We start from the raw sequence: 18,486 nt of genomic DNA, 5'->3' as shown, positions 1-18,486 counted from the left end.
CTATTAGACCATGTTTCAGGTTTGGAAAATTGCATCCTTCTTCTCTTCCGCCCTGGATTGGCTTCTGGTTACTAATTCTTGAACCTCCCAGAGACTCCAGGCTGATTAAGGTTTGCACAGACCAAACAGACACACTTCCTCCCTCCTGGAGCTTTGATTAGGCCTGGGTCTTGGCTTCCAAACTGTGTTCCTCAGAGGTCCTTTGGGGCTGCTGGCTGGTGGTGGCGGCAGGGGGCAGACGCCAGGTTTGTCTAGTGCAGCTCCTATCATTTGTGGAATATACTGGGCTGGTGAGCAAGCTTGTATTTGAGGAAAGGATTCAGGGCTAACACAGTTGCAAAAGCCACTACCCTAAACCACAGGTTGTTGTCGTGGATGTCTATATATAAGTTTCCCACAAATCCTTGCTGTGCTCTTTTTTCTGTAGTCACATACTATGAGGTATATAAGAAAAATGTTAAAACCTTTTCCTCCTACTCCTTTCCAGTTCTGCTCTTTGAAGATAACTAGTGTTGACAAGTTGATAGGTATCCTCCTCTGTGTGCCTTTCTCTGTCTGTGCTGATATCCTTGAAAAATTTTTCATTATGAAAAATTTCAAACGTACAGAACAGTACGGACTATTATAATTTAACCCCAGTTCCAACAATGATCAAAACTTTACAACACTTGCTTTATCTGTCTCTTTCTCATGTATTGATTTTCTTGTTTTGTTTAACAAAAAAGGCATTGTCCTACACATGCTATCTGGCAGCTTGTTTTTTTGCTTCACTATCTTTAAAATTATTCCTTATCAGCTTATTTACCTCTGCCTTTTAATGGCTCTGTAGTCCTCCATTGTAGGCTTGAACCATCATTTACTCAAACATTCCCCTATTCTTGGACATCCAGGCTGTTTCTAGAATTTTTTGCCAACTTACAAATAACTGCAGTGTCCTTGGACATAGGTGTTTATATATTGGTGCATTTATTTCTGTAGGACAGATTTCCAAAAGTGGGATGGCAAGATCATGGGCTACCTGTACTTTAAGTTTTATTAAATATTGCTAAAGTATATTGTCCAGAGATCGTAGGTGTGCAACTTCCCACCAGTGACACATGGATAAGCCCATGTGTTCCTATCTGTGACAGTCCTGGATGTGATTGCTCATTAAAATGTTGCAAATCTTTTCTGTAACTGGGTGGCATAAAATTATATTTCATACGTGTCTGGGAATGGATTATTTTTCTGCATTAATTTCATAAGCTATCCTTCTGCAATCACTATTGGGGCCAAGATGGTCATTAGGGACATCTGGAATAGAAGGCCAGAGGGAAATGTATTTTGAAGACCAGCCACTGCTCTCTGTTCCCATTAGTTTGCACAACGGAAAACGAGTGCCGGCCGCGTGGTGCACATCTGCAATCTCCCTGAAGGAAGCTGCACAGAGAATGACGTCATTAACCTGGGGCTGCCCTTTGGAAAGGTCACTAATTACATCCTCATGAAGTCTACTAATCAGGTAGGTCTGGGCACTTTCAGACTGGTAGGTACCAGATAGGCCACACATTGGTGGAGGGAACTATACGATTTTTTTTTTAAAGAAGCTATTCTTGGGGGACGTCTGGGTGGCTCAGTTGTTAAGTGTCCGCCTTCTACTCAGGTCATGATCCCAGGGTCCTGGGATCGAGTCCCACATCGGGCTCCTTGCTCAGTGGAGAGCCAGCTTCTCCCTCTCCCTCTGCCTGCCTCTCCCCCTGCTTGTGATCTCTCTGCCTCTGACAAATAAATACATAAAATCTTCCTTTTTTAAAGAAGGTATTCTTGGGGCTCCTGGGTGGCTCAGTCAGTTAAGCAGCTGCCTTCAGCTCTGGTCATGATCCCAGGTCCTGGAATCAAGCCCCATGTTGGGCTCCCTCCTCAGGGAGGAGCCTGCTTCTCTCTCTGCCCCTCCCTCCTGCTCTGCTCTGTCTCTCTCAAATAAATAAATGAAATATTTTTTAAAAAAATAGAAACTATTCTTAAAATAAAGAGGTCATACAGAGCTGGCCTCTTGCTGGTACAGCACAGAGGTTTTTGTTGGTCGTGGTGTTTTGTTTACCCTTGTCTCACTTTACCCTCCTTGTGATGGGTACAGGCCTCTGTGAGTTGCCTGGAGGTAAGGAGGTACTTTGGAATGAGGAACTCATTAACATAGGAAAGCTAACTGGCCCCAAAATAGAAACCCATGGACTTGAGTCTTTTTTACCATGTTACGAACCCCCTGAGCTAATGCTACAGTCTTGCCATCCAAGCTTCTCATATCTGAGGGCCTGGATTTGGAGCGAGCCAACAACTGACTGTGAACAGATGTTTTCACAGGTCTTTGGTGTTAGCATCTGAGGCTCTTGGGTCTTGTAGCAAGAGAGTGGGTGGGAATTGATGGTTGCCTGGTAAGTCTAAAGGACAGAGAACCCTTAACCTGTGGGGGTTGAGTGAGAACATGAGGGTTAATATGGCCATCTTTGCTTCTAAAGTCAAAGGAGGAGTTTATACAAGAAATGGTCAAGAATAAGAATATTTTATCTTTCACTGTTAATAAATATTTTTACTTTATGAACCAAAGGAACAGGCATATAAGTTCTTTTCTTTCTTTCTTTTAAAGATCTTATTTATTCATTTGTTCATTTATTTTGAGAGAGAGAAAATGTGTGAGCAGGGGGAGGGGCACAAGGGGAGGGAGAGGGAAAGAATCTGAAACAGACTCCACACTGAGCACAGGCCTAATACGGGGCTTGATCCCACCACCTTGAGATCATGACCTGAGCCAAAACCAAGAGCAGTGCGCTCAACCAGCTGAGCCATCCAGGCACCCCGGGAAGTTCTTTTCTTAATTAATGCATGAACTTCAGAGACTGAGCCACATCAGGTCATCGGTGGTCTTCCTCCATCAATGTGGGCTTAGACTACTCACTTAGTACCTTCTTTCCGACAGCTCAGAATTCTGTTTTGGGTAAATTTACAAAATTCAGCTTGCAACATTAATGCAGTGAGAGTCCTGAATTAGTATTATTCCCATGTGACAGTTGAGAGCTGGAGGTGCTAAAATGTTTGCATCAAGAAAGAGGCACTTCGAAAGCTAGGTGGCAGGATCTGAAATAAAACCCTAAGGAATCTTGACTTCTTCATCTCCCACACATCTGCCGCAGACTGTGACAGCAGGGAAAGCATCTCTGAAATTCAGAAACAGATGTGAAGGAAGGAGGGAAGACAGCTTGGTTGGTCCACTCGGTTCAAGCAGCTGGGAGTGTAGGGGCTCACAGTGAGGGCTCCCTTGTCACGGACCACTTTCCCTTTCCAACATTGAGGAACCAGATCAGTGCGCTGTTCGTATAGTACAAACCAAACAAATCTAAGAAATGGTAACAGTGATGAATCCGCCACAGCCGCTACTAGCAAGTCAGTCAAAACAGTCTATTTAGAAACTCTCTGGAGACACTGATCGAATGCAAAAGCCTGTTTCTTTGTGTTGTATCAGAACAGTTAAATAAAGAGGGAAAACACTGTAGAACTATAATTGAGGCTTTCCTTCTCTCTGTAACTCAAAAAGCCATGGCCTTCTTTCAAGCCTTCGGAGCCCCTTAGTTGTTTAGTATTTTTCTTTCTTTGCAAAGAAAGTGAGAGCTCGAATACCCATGCCCGTGTCTCAGTTTCCTGCCCTCGTTGCAACAAAATAGCACATTTTGCAGGGATCAGCCCAAGGTCACTTGTACAACAGACTCACTCTCCCCACTACATCCCTTCAGGGAACTGTGGGTTAATGGACCCTCCCACCAGGGGGGCTCCTGTGGCGTGATGTAGCAGCCCAGGATGGATATACATAATTTAAGAATTATTGGTAACCAGGGGGATCAGAAGAGGGGCCATCTTATAATGAGCTCTTTGGGTGAAGTTAATAAATAGGTCTCTTTGAACAGATGGGATCAAAGACAGCTTCTTGTACTGATCTTTTTTCTTTTTATTGAGGTATAAAATACATACTCTAAAGTATACTAGTCTTCAGTGTACAACTCCATTAATTTTCTACATGTGTACACCCATGTAATTACCACACAGGTCAGGATAGAGAACATTTCCTGAGAACCTCAGAAGGTCTCCTCATGCCCCTCCCGGTCAGAACCCCACCCCTGCCCCAGAGGGAAGATCAGCTCTAACTTCTAACAGCACTGATTCATTTTGCTTATTCTTGAACTTCATAGACATGAAATTATACCTAGTACTGAATTTTGTTTAAGACCATTCAAGTCAGGGGTGCTTGGGTAACTCAGTCGGTTAAGCGTCTGACTCTTGATTTTGGCTCCGGTCATGATCTGCCCCTTGTCAGGCTCCATGCTGGGTGTGGAGCCTGCTCAAGATTCTCTCTCTCTCCCTCTCCCTCTGTCCCCCACCCCAACAACAAAAGACCATTCAAGTCAACTTCAGTTTATGTCCCTCCATTTTTTCCTAGGCCTTTTTAGAGATGGCTTACACAGAAGGCGCCCAGGCCATGGTCCAGTATTACCAAGAAAAACCTGCTGTGATCAATGGTGAGAAGTTGCTCATTCGGATGTCCAAGAGATACAAGGAATTACAGCTGAAGGTAAAGCATTTTCACATTGCTCAGTCATTCAACAACATCAGCCAAGTGTCTCCTTGTGGGGCACTCGCAGGGAGAGGAGGACAGGAAAACATCCAGAGAATTACCCACTGCCTTTGGGAATATTACATGCGAAGGTCAACCATTATAACATGGCAAGAAAAATGCTTATTGAGGTAAGTACAAAATGCAGAGGGACGCTGGAGAGAGGATGACTAGCTACGTGGGACCCAAGGAGGATTTTACAAGGGAAATCTTTTGAAGGATGAAGGAAGAGGGGAAAGGTGTTTACATTTCAGAGGTGGGAGCTCCAAGCATAAACCTCTGGATATAACCTCCTTCTCTACCCATAGAGATCTCTAGTAAATTTCTCTTCCTCTCTCAACACCACCCCACCTTGATCTCTTATTCTCTCCTCTGTCCTCTATGTCTTAAGCCCTATAGAAATCCTTCTAAGCAGCACATGACTGAATTGGTCACTGTCAGAATGACTGTCAGGGATGAATTCAGATAATTCCAAACAGAACCTTTGTTTCTGTTTTAGCTTGTTCTACATTTCCCACTGTCTTCTTTTTTATTTTCTTTACTTTCTTCCTTATTTGATTATCAAGGATAACGTGCATTCAGAAAAATGACTAATTATGTATTGTATAGTTTAAAAAGTAGTAATGGGGGTACCTGGGTGGCTCAGTCAGTTAAGCCTCCAACTCTTTTTTTTTTTTTTTTAAGATTTTATTTATTTATTTGACAGAGATAGAGACAGCCAGCGAGAGAGGGAACACAAGCAGGGAGAGTGGGAGAGGAAGAAGCAGGCTCATAGCGGAGAAGCCTGATGTGGGGCTCGATCTCATAACGCCGGGATCACGCCCTGAGCCGAAGGCAGACGCTCAACCGCTGTGCCACCCAGGCGCCCCCTAAGCCTCCAACTCTTGATTTCGGCTCAGGTCATGATCTTGAGCCCTTCATTGGGCTCTGTGCTCAGAGTGGAGTCTGCTTGTCCCTCTCCCTCTGCTTCCCCCCCCAAATATATAAATCTTAAAAAAAAATTTTTTTTAAGTCATAATGGTTGAAATCCCATAAATCCCATAAAACCACCGCCAAAGTCAAGAAATTGGACACCAGCAGCACCCAGAAGCCCCTCTGAGTCCCTCATCAAGCTTCACCCCTCCCTCTCCACTCTCTTGACTTTGAGGATGATCATTTCTTTGCTTTTCCTTATAGTTCTACAACCCAAATCTGCCTCCCTTAACATTATCATTTAGTTTTGCCAAATTTTGAACTTGAATGAATGGAATTAAACTCTCTGTGTTCTTTCATTCAACATCTGCCATCCATGCTGGGTGTGTCTATTTATTCTCACTGTTACATAAATTTCCATTGTATGACTGAATTTATTTGTACGTTCCACTGTTGATGGACATTTGGGCTGTTTACAGTTTTAGGGTATTAGGGGCAAGTTACTTTAAACATTCTTGAAGATGGTATCCTGGTACATGTGTACACGAGCATATAAATAGGGGCACACACATAATTAGGAGTGGAATTGCTGCATCTCAAGGCATGCTTTACCCTGAGCTTTACTAGATAATCGTAGCAAGCTCTTCTCACAATTACTTGTCTCAGATTTACATTCCTACTAATGCAAGGGTTTCCAGTGGTACTCATTCTTACTAACATTTTGTTTTATGGCTTTTTAATTTTTGCCTATCTGGGAGAGTATATTGGTTTATCATGGTTTTATTTTTCATTTTTTTTAAAGATTTACATATTTATTTTAGAGAAAGAGAGAGCACACACATGAGTGGGGGGGAGGAGCAGAGCGAAAAGGAGAGAAGCAGACTTTCGGATGAGCAGGGAGCCCCACATGGGGCTCGACCTCAAGACCCTGAGATCATGACCTGAGCCGAACCCAAGAGTCAGATGCTTAACCGACTGAGCCACCCAGGCGCCCATCATGGTTTTATTTTTTTATTTTCCTGATATCTCATCGAGGTGAGCCCTTTTCCCTATGTTCATTGGCCATTCCATTTGGATCTTCTGTGGTGTTAAGTTTCTTTTAAGGTCATTTGCCCGTGCTTTTCTTTAGATTGTGTCTTCTTCATGGTTTGCAGGAAGGAGTTCACTTAACTGGAACACTTAGTCCATTTGGATTTATTGTGATTAAATTGCTATATTTATATTTAAATCTACTTCTTGTTTTGTGCTTTCTCCCGTCCCACTGTAACAGCGCCCTTCTAGTTCACTCCAGCTTTATTCCACATTTACTGAGGGGCCATTTTGTCCAAGACCCACAGCCTTTAATCTGCCTTCGGGATTGAAGGCACGAGACAAAGGCTCGGTGGCTGTTGGTAGCTACGAGTAGCATTCTGACAAGTCTACATGTGTAGACGGTAATGTTGCCAAAGCCTTGATCCTGCTTTGCTTGCATTATTGCTTCTGAAGTTTCTTTGCCAACGATTCTAGCAGAACCTGCCATTTTCCCCCCTGGGGAATGAAAGCATGTTGCTTTTTCTCAGACAAGTGAAAGATCCCATCCCATTCTGGATGCAGCCAAAGTTTCTATTCTCCTGGATTCTCCCCCTGGAGGCTAGAATTGAATTTTTGCACTAAATTCCCAGTGGGGGGGCGCCGGGGTGGCACAGTCGTTGGGCGTCTGCCTTTGGCTCAGGGCGTGATCCCGGTATTCTGGGATCGAGCCCCACGTCAGGCTCCTCCGCTGGGAGCCTGCTTCTTCCTCTCCCACTCCCCCTGCTTGTGTTCCCTCTCTCGCTGGCTGTCTTTCTCTGTCAAATAAATAAATAAAATCTTAAAAAAAAAAAAAATTCCCAGTGGGTCTTTGGTCTCTAAATGAGATGTTGTTGTAAGATTCTAATTAGGATTAACAGGAGTACTCAGCTTTTTAAATTAAGGTACTAAGGCACAGTAGTACCTCACTGAGGGAAATAGTTTGGGTGGTGCAAACACCATGGGTTAAAGAGGTCAGATGGTCAAGGTCTGCATTCAGCAAATGTTCCCTGAGTGCCCATTGTGGGCAGGAACTGGGCCAGGCACCACGGTTACAGATGTAGCAGGCTGGTGGAGGAGCTCACAGTCTGGTGTGAGGAAGAACGGGAGAACAGAACCATCGACAACCATGTGACCTATTCCAGATTGGAGGGTGCTGGTGCTACTGAGGGTTTACCTCTTTCTACTTTGATGAGCTTGGACAAGGTGCTTCAACTGTGTGAACCTCAGTTTACCAGGTCAGGAAAGGACTCTACCTTGAGTTCTATGGTTTTAAACACTTTCTTTTTTTTTCCCACGTATTATCTCTTTGAGTCTTGCAGTCACCTTCCCCTGTGAGGTGTGGAAGGTGGATAATAATAGTAATTATAACAGGACAACAATAATAACAAGAATAGGTACGTTTAATTGAGTCCCGGTACTCTGGGTCAGGTCACGCACCAGACACTTCACAGACATTATCCACTCTAATCGTGACATCAGTCCTGTCAGACAGGTATTCATTATCTCAGTTTTACAGATAAGGAGACAGAGGCTCATAGAAGTTCGGTGACTTGCGCAAGATCATAAGTACTGGAAGGGCCGTGATCAAAACCCAGGACTGTTTTGGCTTTGCTTATGTCTGCATCTCTCTGTGTTAGTAGGATCCCCACTGTCCACGTGAGAAACCGGGTAATCTGCTTATAGTCACCCAGCCCGGAAGCAGCAGATTGTGCTCTAACAGCACTTCTCAAACTGTAATGTGCAAACAAATCACTGGCAGGTCCTGTTCAAATTTCCGGTTCAGCGGAACTGGGGCAGGGCCGTGATTCTGCCTTTCCAGCACACTCCCAGGAGGTGTTGCCGGTTCTCACAGCACACTTGGAGCAGCAAGGGTCTAGAACGCATGGCTTTCTGCGCTTTATGAAGGATTTTCTGCTCCCAAGCTCTCATAATGCCTCTGTGCGAAAGTATCTCAAAACCCACTTCAACTGCATAGGAATGCATGCATCATGGTCCCTATGTGGACATGAATCAGCTAGGACGTTCTCTGCAAGTGACAGAAAGTGATCTCATTTAAGTTTAAGCCTAAAGTAAAAAAAAGGGATTTATTGGTTCGTGTAAATGAGAAGTCCGGGAGCAGCCCTGGCTGCAGGTACAGCTGGCTCCGGGGCCTCAGTGATGTCATGAGGACTTGGCTCTTCTTCACTCCGCTGTTCACTTTGCTTCATTTTGGGGGTCTCCCTGGGATGGCCCTGTCAGCCCCAGGCTCCCTCCTCTAGGTGGCGTGATGGCTTCATCGACTGCGGCAGGTCTGGCTTTCCTCCTCCGTCTCCTTCAACAAGAGAGCCAGAGTTTTTCTGAGTAGCTTCCTCAGAAGTCCTGAGAGGCACTGTGATTGGGCTCGTTTGGGACACATGTTCTTCCCTGAACCAATCTCTGTGGCCAGGGAAGGCCATGCTGTGACTGGCCAGGCCTGTGTCACTTCAGGGCAGGGGTGGAGGAAGGGGAATGGCTACTGGGGAGGTAGACGGCAAAACACCATATCCATACGTGTCTCTGGGCCAAAGGGGCCACCACTTGCGGTCCCACCAGAGGTTGCAGAGGTCGGGGGAAGTTTTGATTGGCCTTTTTCCTCTAACTTGACCTTTGGCTCACCAGGCAAAGTGAAGGGAGAGAAAGGAGAGATTTAAGGTATCTCTCATCTCCTCTCCTGAATATTTCCTCATGCTGGCAATCATGTCTCCCAATACCCTCTTTGTGGCAGAAGCTCTATTCCTCGGGGCACTTGGGGCAGAACCTTTCACACAACAAGTGTCTCACAAATATATGGAATGAATGAGAAAGAGCAAATCTGAAGAAGGATCAATAAAAAGTCAGTTTTTTCTTCCTGCAGACCTCGATGAGAAGAATGACCTATGTTCTGGGTTGTTCTACAGAGACTTCTCCAGAATCGTAGTGTCTTACATGTGGAAGGGAACTTGGAATAATTTAGACCAATGTCTCCCAATTACTGCATCAGAGAATAGTCAGGGGAGTTTTCAGGTTCTCTTGACCAGAGATTTCCCTTCAGTAGTTTTGGGGTGGGGTTGAGAGTCTCAGGCAGTTTGGAGACAGAGGGCCTGGTTTCAGAGCCACTGGTCTTGCCAGCCTCCTAGCCACAGAGGGGGTCTCTGGATCTGGAAAGGATTCTTGGGTACATTCCACGGTGCTCTCAGGAAGATTCAATCAGCAAATGGTGACTGAGGGTCTTCTGCAGGTAAGACGTGGTGCTGAGAGCTACAGGGAGTAGGAGGCTTGGTCCATACTTGGAGAGAGTTTGCTATGTAATTGAAGAGACAGGCTAGTCCTGTGGAAATTATACAAGACTTGGACATGAGTGCATCGGTACGGGAGCTCCTAGAAGTCCAGTGGCAAAAGGCAGTGTGACTTGCTTGTGTAAAGGAGGGAATGATTGCTGAATAGCGCCTAAAGGCTGAGGCGAATCAGCTAAACAGAGAGGGTGTCCGGGTGGAAGGAATCAGGTGAGAATGGACAGAGACCCTGAAAAGCATAGTAATGTCGAGAAGGATCAGGGCTGCTGTGACAGGGCCTGGCTGTGACAGGTTAAGGGCTCATACGGAAGGTTTCAGCATCTTCCCGGGACTTTTGAGGGAACAGAGGGGTTTTGAGGGTCTGAGGAAACCTTCCAGCAGCTCCTTTTATGTAGGCCGGGCCCCAGTGGCTTTTATCAGCGTATCCCGCCATGCCCCGAGGCTACCAGTGGATGCCAGATGGGCCTCATTATCTCACCTTTATAGGTGGAGAAAGTGAGTCTCGTACAGACAGCAAGCCTTGACCCCAGATCATCCAGCCAGCTAGAGGCAGAGCTGGGCTGCTCTCCCTGGTTTGAGATCCTCCACTCCAGGTGCCTCCCTCTGAGTTTGCCAGCATTTCCCTGGGGCAGTACGGGGCTTGGACTCCCACCCTCGTCTGAAACGCAGCAAGATGGATTGACCATGAGCTCCGTGGATGGTCCCCCTGAGGGGTTACTGAGCCACGGCAGTGTCCTCATAGAATGGATGAAAAGATCTTATGTCTGGGATTTGCTTCAAAATATTCTTTGGGGTGGGGAAAAGGGAGGGGGTATAGATGAACTAGATTGGTCAGAATTGTTGACAATGGAAATGGAGTCATAGGGGTTCAATATACCATTCTCTGGGCTTTTGCATATGTTCTAAATGAACCCAAAATGTCAGGGCCACTCCAGTCAGCATTATGCTCACACTCATGCCCTGGATTAAACTTTTTCTTCCTCTAAAAAGGTACTTTTTCTCCTTGGATGGGCCGGGCCGTGGACCCGAGTCCTCGCTGCTTCCCTTTGGCGTTTGTATGGCCATCTCTGGTCTGATGATGACCTCTCTGACTTTGCCTAGAAACCTGGGAAAACTGTGGCTGCCATCATCCAGGACATGCATTCCCAGAGGGAGAGGGACATGTTCCGGGAAGCGGACAGGTGAGGCCCCAGCATGGGCATCAGGGTGGATTCTGGGCAGCTGGGACACTCGCCTGTCTCTCATTCGTAGGGTATTGAGTCACACTGTGCCCTGCCCTTGCCCCTGCCCTGTCCATCAGCCTTTCTGGGCCCTACTTTTCCACATGCCTGATGGAAGGCATCAGTCCAGTCCAGACCGCTGCTCAGGGTAAGCCCCAGGAAAATGCAAGATGATGGGCTTCCTCTCATTGGCTCTTCCTTTGTTGGAAAGGAATATATAGAGGAGGGGTTCTGTTGATATTTGGCCCTTTGGGGCAAGTCTACACTCTGCTAAAACAGCCTGAAAAGTGTGTGTGTGTGTGTGTGTGTGTGTTCTATTTAGAGCCACCTGTTGATTTTTCATGGGCTGAATGTAGATGTGAGAACAGGAATGTAGGTGAACCCCCCCCAAAAGTAGGAACTTGACCAGTCACTTACTCTGAACATGGAATGCATTCAATTTTCGAACTCATTTCTTCCAGCTGAAATTGTGACCATGCCAAGTTGGGGCTACAAGTTTCCCACTGTTGCTGGCCCCCAAAGACAGTCCCTGCGGAGAGCCAAGGTAGAGCCCGATCTGTGGTTCTTACCCACTGCTGCCACAGAGGGCGCTCGAACATCACTGCAGAGGGCTGAGTCTAGGCCAATTCCCCTCTGAGGGTCAAGGCAGCCTGGTCCTAGGGAGCCACATCTGGGTGTCCCCTGATCATTCAGGGCTGCATCGTTTCCTGTATTTGGGAACCAAATGAAAATCGCCCATTCTTTTAGAGTAATGGGTATATATATGATTAAGTAGATCCGCTTAATAACCGAACAACCTTCAGAAAGAGGGAAAGAGAGAGTGTTTATGTGTTTGTCTATCTTTGTATGTAGCTGCCTGGGTTTGGGATTTCCATTTATTTGAGATTTTTTTTTTTTATTGGTTACTTGAGTTTTTAAAAAAGATACATATAAAACCATACCATGCTGCTTGCAGCTCTGTGGTGGAGTGTGGGGAGGAACTAGGAGGTCTTGCTCTGAATCTTCGGCAAACTGAGGTCCTTTTCTGGGATTCAGTTTCTTCATCCGAAACATGAGCAGGTCAGAGCTCTAAGGTTCTGAATCTCCAACCCTAAAATGCCTTCCTGGTTCTTTGGTTTGGGATCTCTGAGCCTGGCCTCCTCACTCTTGTCCCCCCAGTAATTAGCATCCTTCTACCATGCCCAAGATCCGAACAAACTGAGATGAGAAGTAAACAAGATAAATGGAGGCCAAGAGGTTGCCTTTATTACAGTAGAGGCCAGGCGGAGTTGTGGCTTTGGTCTTGTAGCCAAGAGGCTGGGTCGGGCAGGCTTGCCTACCAGGCAGGACCAGGGCAACCTCCCTACACCCCAGGAGGAGAGTTGCCCGCCCCCTGAGCCTAGCTTCCTTCCAAGAGGAACAAAGATGGAGCAGAGCCAAACCAGTCCAATTATTTATCCCAGTTCCCAGGAGCAGAATGGGTAAAGGGGCGGAGATGGCCAGGACTGTACTTAGGCAAAATCCCTCCTCCTAGAAGCCCAGAGGGAGGAAAAGCTTTCTCCTGCCCCATTCTGTGTTGTCTGTGCGGTTGTGGTGAAGAGTGTATGGTCACATGGGGTTACGTGCGTGATGTGTCTGTACAAGGGACTGGGTGTGTCTGTGCCTGGGGGCTGAGGGACGTGCAGACTCTCAAACCCACTCCTTTGCTCCCTGACAGATATGGCCCAGAAAGGCCACGGTCTCGCAGTCCGGTGAGCCGGTCACTATCCCCGAGGTCCCACACTCCGAGCTTCACCTCCTGCAGCTCTTCCCACAGCCCTCTGGGCCCCACCCGGGCCGACTGGGGCAACAGCCGGGACTCGTGGGAGCACTCGCCCTATGCCAGGAGGGAGGAAGAGCGAGACCCAGGCCCCTGGAGGGAGAACGGGGAGGACAAGAGGGACAGGGCAGACATGTGGACGCACGATCGCAAACACTACCCCTGGCAACTGGACAAAGCTGAGTTAGAGGAGCGGCTGGAAGGAGGGAGGGGCCACCGAGAAAAGCACCTGAGGACCGGGTCCCCCAGCCCCCTCCACTCTGCATCAGGCTACAAAAGCCGAGAAGATGGCTACTACCGGAAGGAGCCCAAAAGTAAATTGGACAAGTACATAAAGCAGCAGCAAGATGCTCCCGGCAGGTCCAGGAGGAAAGAGGAGGCCAGACTGCGGGAGAGCAGACACCCCCACCCTGAGGACTCAGGCAAGGAAGACGGGCTGGAGCCGAAGGTCACTAGCGCCCCTGAGAGCACCAAGTCTAAGCAGAGTGAGAAAAACAGAACCAAGAGACCCGATAGAGACCAAGAAGTTGCTGATGATAGAAGAGAAAGCAGGATGGTGGGGAATGAGGTAAGGACAGGCAGGTTCCCCAGCAGGGCAATAGTAATATAATGATGATGCACGTTTATTGCATGAACGAAACACTCTGTGTCAGGCACTGGACTAAACACCTTATCTCAATCAAGATATTTAATCTTCACAGCAACCGTGTGAGGTAATGTTGGTAATAATACTATTGTGGCTATAGATGAGGGAACTGAGGCACAGAGAGCCTAAGTCAGTTGCCCAAGGACACACAGTCAGAAAATGGCAGAGCAACGGGGCTCCAAATCCCTTGGCTCGCTGCTGCCTTTGCTGGAAGTTAGGCGGCGACGTGATGCAAAGGCCTTCCGTGGTCCTGTGTGTGTCTGGGACGGAGGGGTCCCGTGGTGTTTGCACCCACAGACTCTGCCCAGGGAGATGAGATCTGTGGTCTGCTCCATCCTTTCTCCCGCCAAAAGCATCTGCCGACCCTGGGATTTGATGAGAGGTGGTAAAGAGAAGCAGCCACCACCTGCTGACTTAGCCCGGGTGCCCAGGGCCTGGCGTGCTGCTCCGGACACTGTCCAGAGGTTTACTTCCCCTGTAATAAAAATGCTCGGCAGTTGGCTGGCACTTTTCATCCACGCGTCTGAAAAGGCTTATAACATACTGTGTAACTTCAGTTCACACGGTGGGTCGTGAGGACTCTGGGTACAAAATTCACACTCTCACTGGGCTTACCCTTCCTTCTTGCCCAAACCTACCTTTAAGTAGGAACAGGATAGTGGAGGTTGGGGAGCAGGGTGGGTCTGCATAAAGAACCCAATTTTGAAAATCCTACATGCGTATCTCCTCGTGTGACCCAGGACTTGGTGACAGGGACTAAGTTGAAATAAGAGCCCAATTCTCAACTCCATGGACACTGAAGAGTCATCCCCTTGTCCACTACTGCGTATACTCCTCCATGCACTTTGCCACTTGGCCAGGCGGTGCACTAGGCACAGGGGGTCCAAACATGACCGGGACGGGGTCCGTGCTGTGGCAGAGACCAAGGTCTAATGGTGGAAGGAGATCTACAGAAATGACTGACATTCAGTGGGGCCCATGCTGGAGCAGAGTAGTGGATGAGCTGCTCTGGGGAAGTTCCCTCTGTGCAAGGAGAGGGGGAGAGCTTCACGGAGGAGGTGACCTGTGAGCTGGGCGTTGCAAGTGGGGAGAAAGAGCGACCGGGGAAGCAGCGAGGGCAAAAAGCAAGAAAGGAAGACTGTTTCCAAGGAACTGCAGGTACTCGTGGCTGCCTCTTTAGGGATATTAAAGAATAAAGCCTTTAAAAAGTACAATCATGGTTCTTGTGCAAACGTAAAGTGAATATATGTGAGAGAGGTTATTTAACTCATGAATAAACGGGGGAGCCAGGAAGATGTAAAGGCTGGTCTAGAGGGGAATCCAGGGAGCAGGCAACGGAGAGGCGATCGGGAGCGCAGAAGTGAATTTGCTAGCAGATCGAAAACTGGCCTCTGCCACGGGCATGGGAAGCTGGTGGCGTCTCCACCAGATGAAATTCCTTTGCATCTCTCTGAAGGAGAATCATTTGCACTACTATCGGTCTTCTGAAGTTTACAGGGTTGTAAAATAGTTCGGCTCATGATAATGAAAGGTGCAGACTCCTGTGGGACCCGACCTCCTGGAGGGCGTGTGCCAGACCACGAACTGCCCAGCATCCTATGGGGAGAACACCCGGTAGTCTTTTTGCCCACCTCAAAGTGTGCCACAGTTTTTCTGACTGGCATAGCAGGGGGAGCTCAGGAGATGAGATTAGGGACGTGGGTGGACGCAGCAAGGCCCTCGTGTGCCTCGCAGAGGACTTGAATGGGACCCCGAGGACCTGGGAGCCAGAAGATGTTTTTAAGAAGCATATCTATGCTTGGAGGGATCTAAGGGGCTAGTGATGGGTCAGTGCCTCAAGAAGAGGCTCAGAGAAACAGAGAGCAACAGCCCCTTGGGCAGGGGCTCCAGCTTGAACCTCATACACACACTACCAGCCTAGAGCGCTGTGTCCCCATGGCAAAGGGGTGGAGCTGCCCCCTCCCAATGCTACCCACAGTTCTGCCACCTGTCTTCAGTAAGCTTACTGCTCCTACTGTTTTACCCACCTGCTTCCATTGTTTGCCCTTTTAAGGTGACACATACTGTGGGTCATCCCCTGAGCCCTGATGCAAAAAAAAAAAAGTCCAGAAAGCCCCATGGGTTTCCCCAAATTCTGTCTCTCTGACTGGTTCTACTTCTAATGGCCCTAGAGTGGGGTCAGTAGGGACTTGTTGGGGTCCCCAATGGATTGTTTCGGTGGGTTTGGAGCCAGGAAGCCCAACACCAGTTGGTGGAATATCAGCAGAACAAAGTCTTCTTCACTGATCTCAAACTGTATATCACAATCTTGAGAACAACCCCAACCCCCCAGGGCTGCCCAGATGACGGCAGCGACTGAACTTGGAGCTGGAAGGCAGTCGGTTGAGGATAGTGTCCTTGCCTTTCTCCTAATATACCGGGCACCTCCCAGTACAGGGCCTTTACATGTGTTCACTTGCCTAGACGCCCTGCCCCCCTGAGGTCCACATGGCTCCCTCCTCCCCTCCTTTGTGTTTATTTGTTGTCACACTCTCCCCAAGTGTATTCCCGGCCAGAAATACCACTACATAAAACCACTGTCCCAGTCTGCTCCCCTTCCTTCTCTGAGTACCTTTCCTAGGTCCCACTGATCCCCTGATGTCTGTCTTTATTTAGTGTTTATCTCGTCCACCCCCCAGATATAACCTCCACAAGGGCAGGAATTTTTGTCTGCAGTGGTCACTGCTATGTCCCCAGTCCCTAGATCAGGGCTTGACACAGAGAGGATGTTCAGTAAGTATCTATTGAAGAAAGAAAGGAATGACTGACCCCGGATCCCGGAGACAGGCCTGGCTTCTGAGAACCAGGTCACACCCTGTTCTTCTCTGCCTCAATTTTCTCATTTGTGAAATGAGTGTGATCACAAGGCTGTTGTAGGACTTTAATGAGCTTGTGCTCGTTTGAAATTTCTAAGATCTCTGGAGAAAGTGCCCGTGCTGGAGAGGCCAGAGTGTGTGCTGTTCAGTACTGGTGGGTGGCCAAGTCCACACGTGGGACCCAACCTTGACCACAAGACCACAGAAAGGAGAGAAATCAAGTCTCTGAGTATGGTGAACCTGGGAAAGAAGGGCGATCAAGGGTTACAGACCCAGATGCTTGGAGAAGGGAAGGCAGGTGGGGAATACAGACCAGATAATAGGAGTGAAGCCAACGTGGAGAGAAGGAACCATGGCAGACCAAGGAGGAGGTACCTGTCTGTTGGGGGCAGTTAGCCACTGCTTGCCTCCGTTTTATGGCTGCCATTCAGGACTGCGTGTTCTGAGCTGTTAGACCCCCCCTTTTTGGAGGAGTAACACCAAAGTCCAGATATCTACGAAATTTTCTACGTTTTAGAAATTACAGAGGCCAAAACATGTTTGTGGGCCAGATAGAGCCCAGGGTTCCCTAGAATGCAGCCCCTAGTGTAAACAGTCCCTAGGAGGGAGAAATAGAAAAGCTATTTATGCTTAGTTCAGAGCCTAGACAGAGACCCAGGCAGGCCAGAGGCAGGTGGGAGCTAGTTAACTTACTCCACCCCCTCCTTCAAGCCTTCAGGTCTCCATTCTTCTACTGACTAATGTTCACAGAGCACCTAGCACTGGGGCTACAGTTCTGGGTGAAAGCTGAAATGAGCCCTGATCTCATGGAGCTCATGGTCTAGTGGAAAGACATACTAATCAATTCCTCATGTGAATAGAAGAGCATGCGTGTTGAGTGCTAAGAAGGCGATGGAGGTAGATAGTGCCCTTAATGCTTGTGATGATTCAGAGGCTTCCCCGGGTTAGGATGTGACTGTTGAGATTTGAAGGAATGGTGGGTTTCACTGAGTGAACAGGAAGGAGAGCAGGCAGAACAACATGTGCAAAGGCCCTGTGGCTGGAGACCAGTGTTGCTGGAACAGAGACAGCCAGGGTTAGAATAGTGAGAGGTATGTCTAGTTTGTCAACGGGTCATATCACGCAAGACCCTGTGGGCAGGTTAGGATTTTTCTCTTCATCCCAAGTGCAAGGGGAAGCAAATGAAATATTCAAGCAAGAAGGTGCAGTGAGGTTATGATAGGTTTTGCATTTTGGAGTGATTGTTATTGATTGCCTTGGGGAGACCAGACTTGGGAGGAGGCTACAGAGCAGAAGGGAGAGAGCAGTTAGGAGGTGGTTTATCAGTAGCCCTATTCCTGTGGAGGCAGAGCTCTGCTTGCAACAGTGGGACCTAATATCTTAGTCTGTGAGCTGGTGTGGGCAGCTGGGTGCATTGGTTGCATTTGCTGGTTTCCCTTAAGCTTCTACTCTCACATGAGGTGATCCCAGGGCACGGGGTGCACCGAAGACACTGCTCCATTTCCTTTGTCTGCAGGGAGGAAGCACCGGGATCCAAGATGCTTCCAGCCAGCCAGGCTGTCGCTGCTTCTCCCAGCCTGAACTGTGTGTGTCGGGGGTGTCTCTATTGTGTTGATCTAGGAGTGTGGCTGTAGGAATTGCTTGGGGAGGGTAAGGATTACCTACTTGGACAAGGGAGGGCCATAGATAGTTTATTCAGGGAGATAAAATAAAGAAAGAGGTCTCCTGTTGATAGGCGCTATGGATTCTGATGGCTCAAAAGGCATTTGGAGCTGCTTTGCACTTACGTTAGCTTAGAAGACTCGAGCGCTTCAAATGCCAGACAAGAGCAAGGACATAAGGATTTCAACTCTGTTCCCCTGTCTGGTAATAACTGGTTAAACCAGCCAGCCCTGAGCTCCTGCCCCAGCTGGCTCCTTGTCACCTCCAGAGGGGTGTGTCTGCTCAGAGGAAATCAGAGCTAGAGTCATTTACTTAGAGCCAACCTCAGCCAAAACCGTCAAGAAAATGCAGCGTGCCCTTGAGAAAGTCCAGGGGGAGTCATTGATTTGGTGGCCAAAGTTGAAGTCATGGGAG

General features: G+C 48.0%; 1 protein-coding gene across 3 annotated transcripts in view; it reads left to right on the top strand.

Annotated features, from left to right (window-relative positions):
• RBM20 (RNA binding motif protein 20) overlaps positions 1-18,486 on the top strand; it is a 181,401-nt gene that overhangs the window by 145,874 nt on the left and 17,041 nt on the right. For all 3 annotated transcript variants that reach the window (XM_026494094.4, XM_044382113.3, XM_044382112.3), the window contains exons 6-9: positions 1,358-1,501; positions 4,466-4,597; positions 10,993-11,072; positions 12,808-13,477. In XM_026494094.4, coding sequence (XP_026349879.2) covers positions 1,358-1,501; positions 4,466-4,597; positions 10,993-11,072; positions 12,808-13,477 — 1,026 coding nt within the window. The remainder of the gene's footprint in view (positions 1-1,357; positions 1,502-4,465; positions 4,598-10,992; positions 11,073-12,807; positions 13,478-18,486) is intronic.

Source organism: Ursus arctos, unplaced genomic scaffold (genome assembly GCF_023065955.2).
Source record: "Ursus arctos isolate Adak ecotype North America unplaced genomic scaffold, UrsArc2.0 scaffold_7, whole genome shotgun sequence".
NCBI classification, from domain to species: domain Eukaryota; kingdom Metazoa; phylum Chordata; class Mammalia; order Carnivora; family Ursidae; genus Ursus; species Ursus arctos.
Note: the sequence above shows the minus strand (reverse complement) of the source record. Positions and strands in the feature narration are given on the sequence as shown.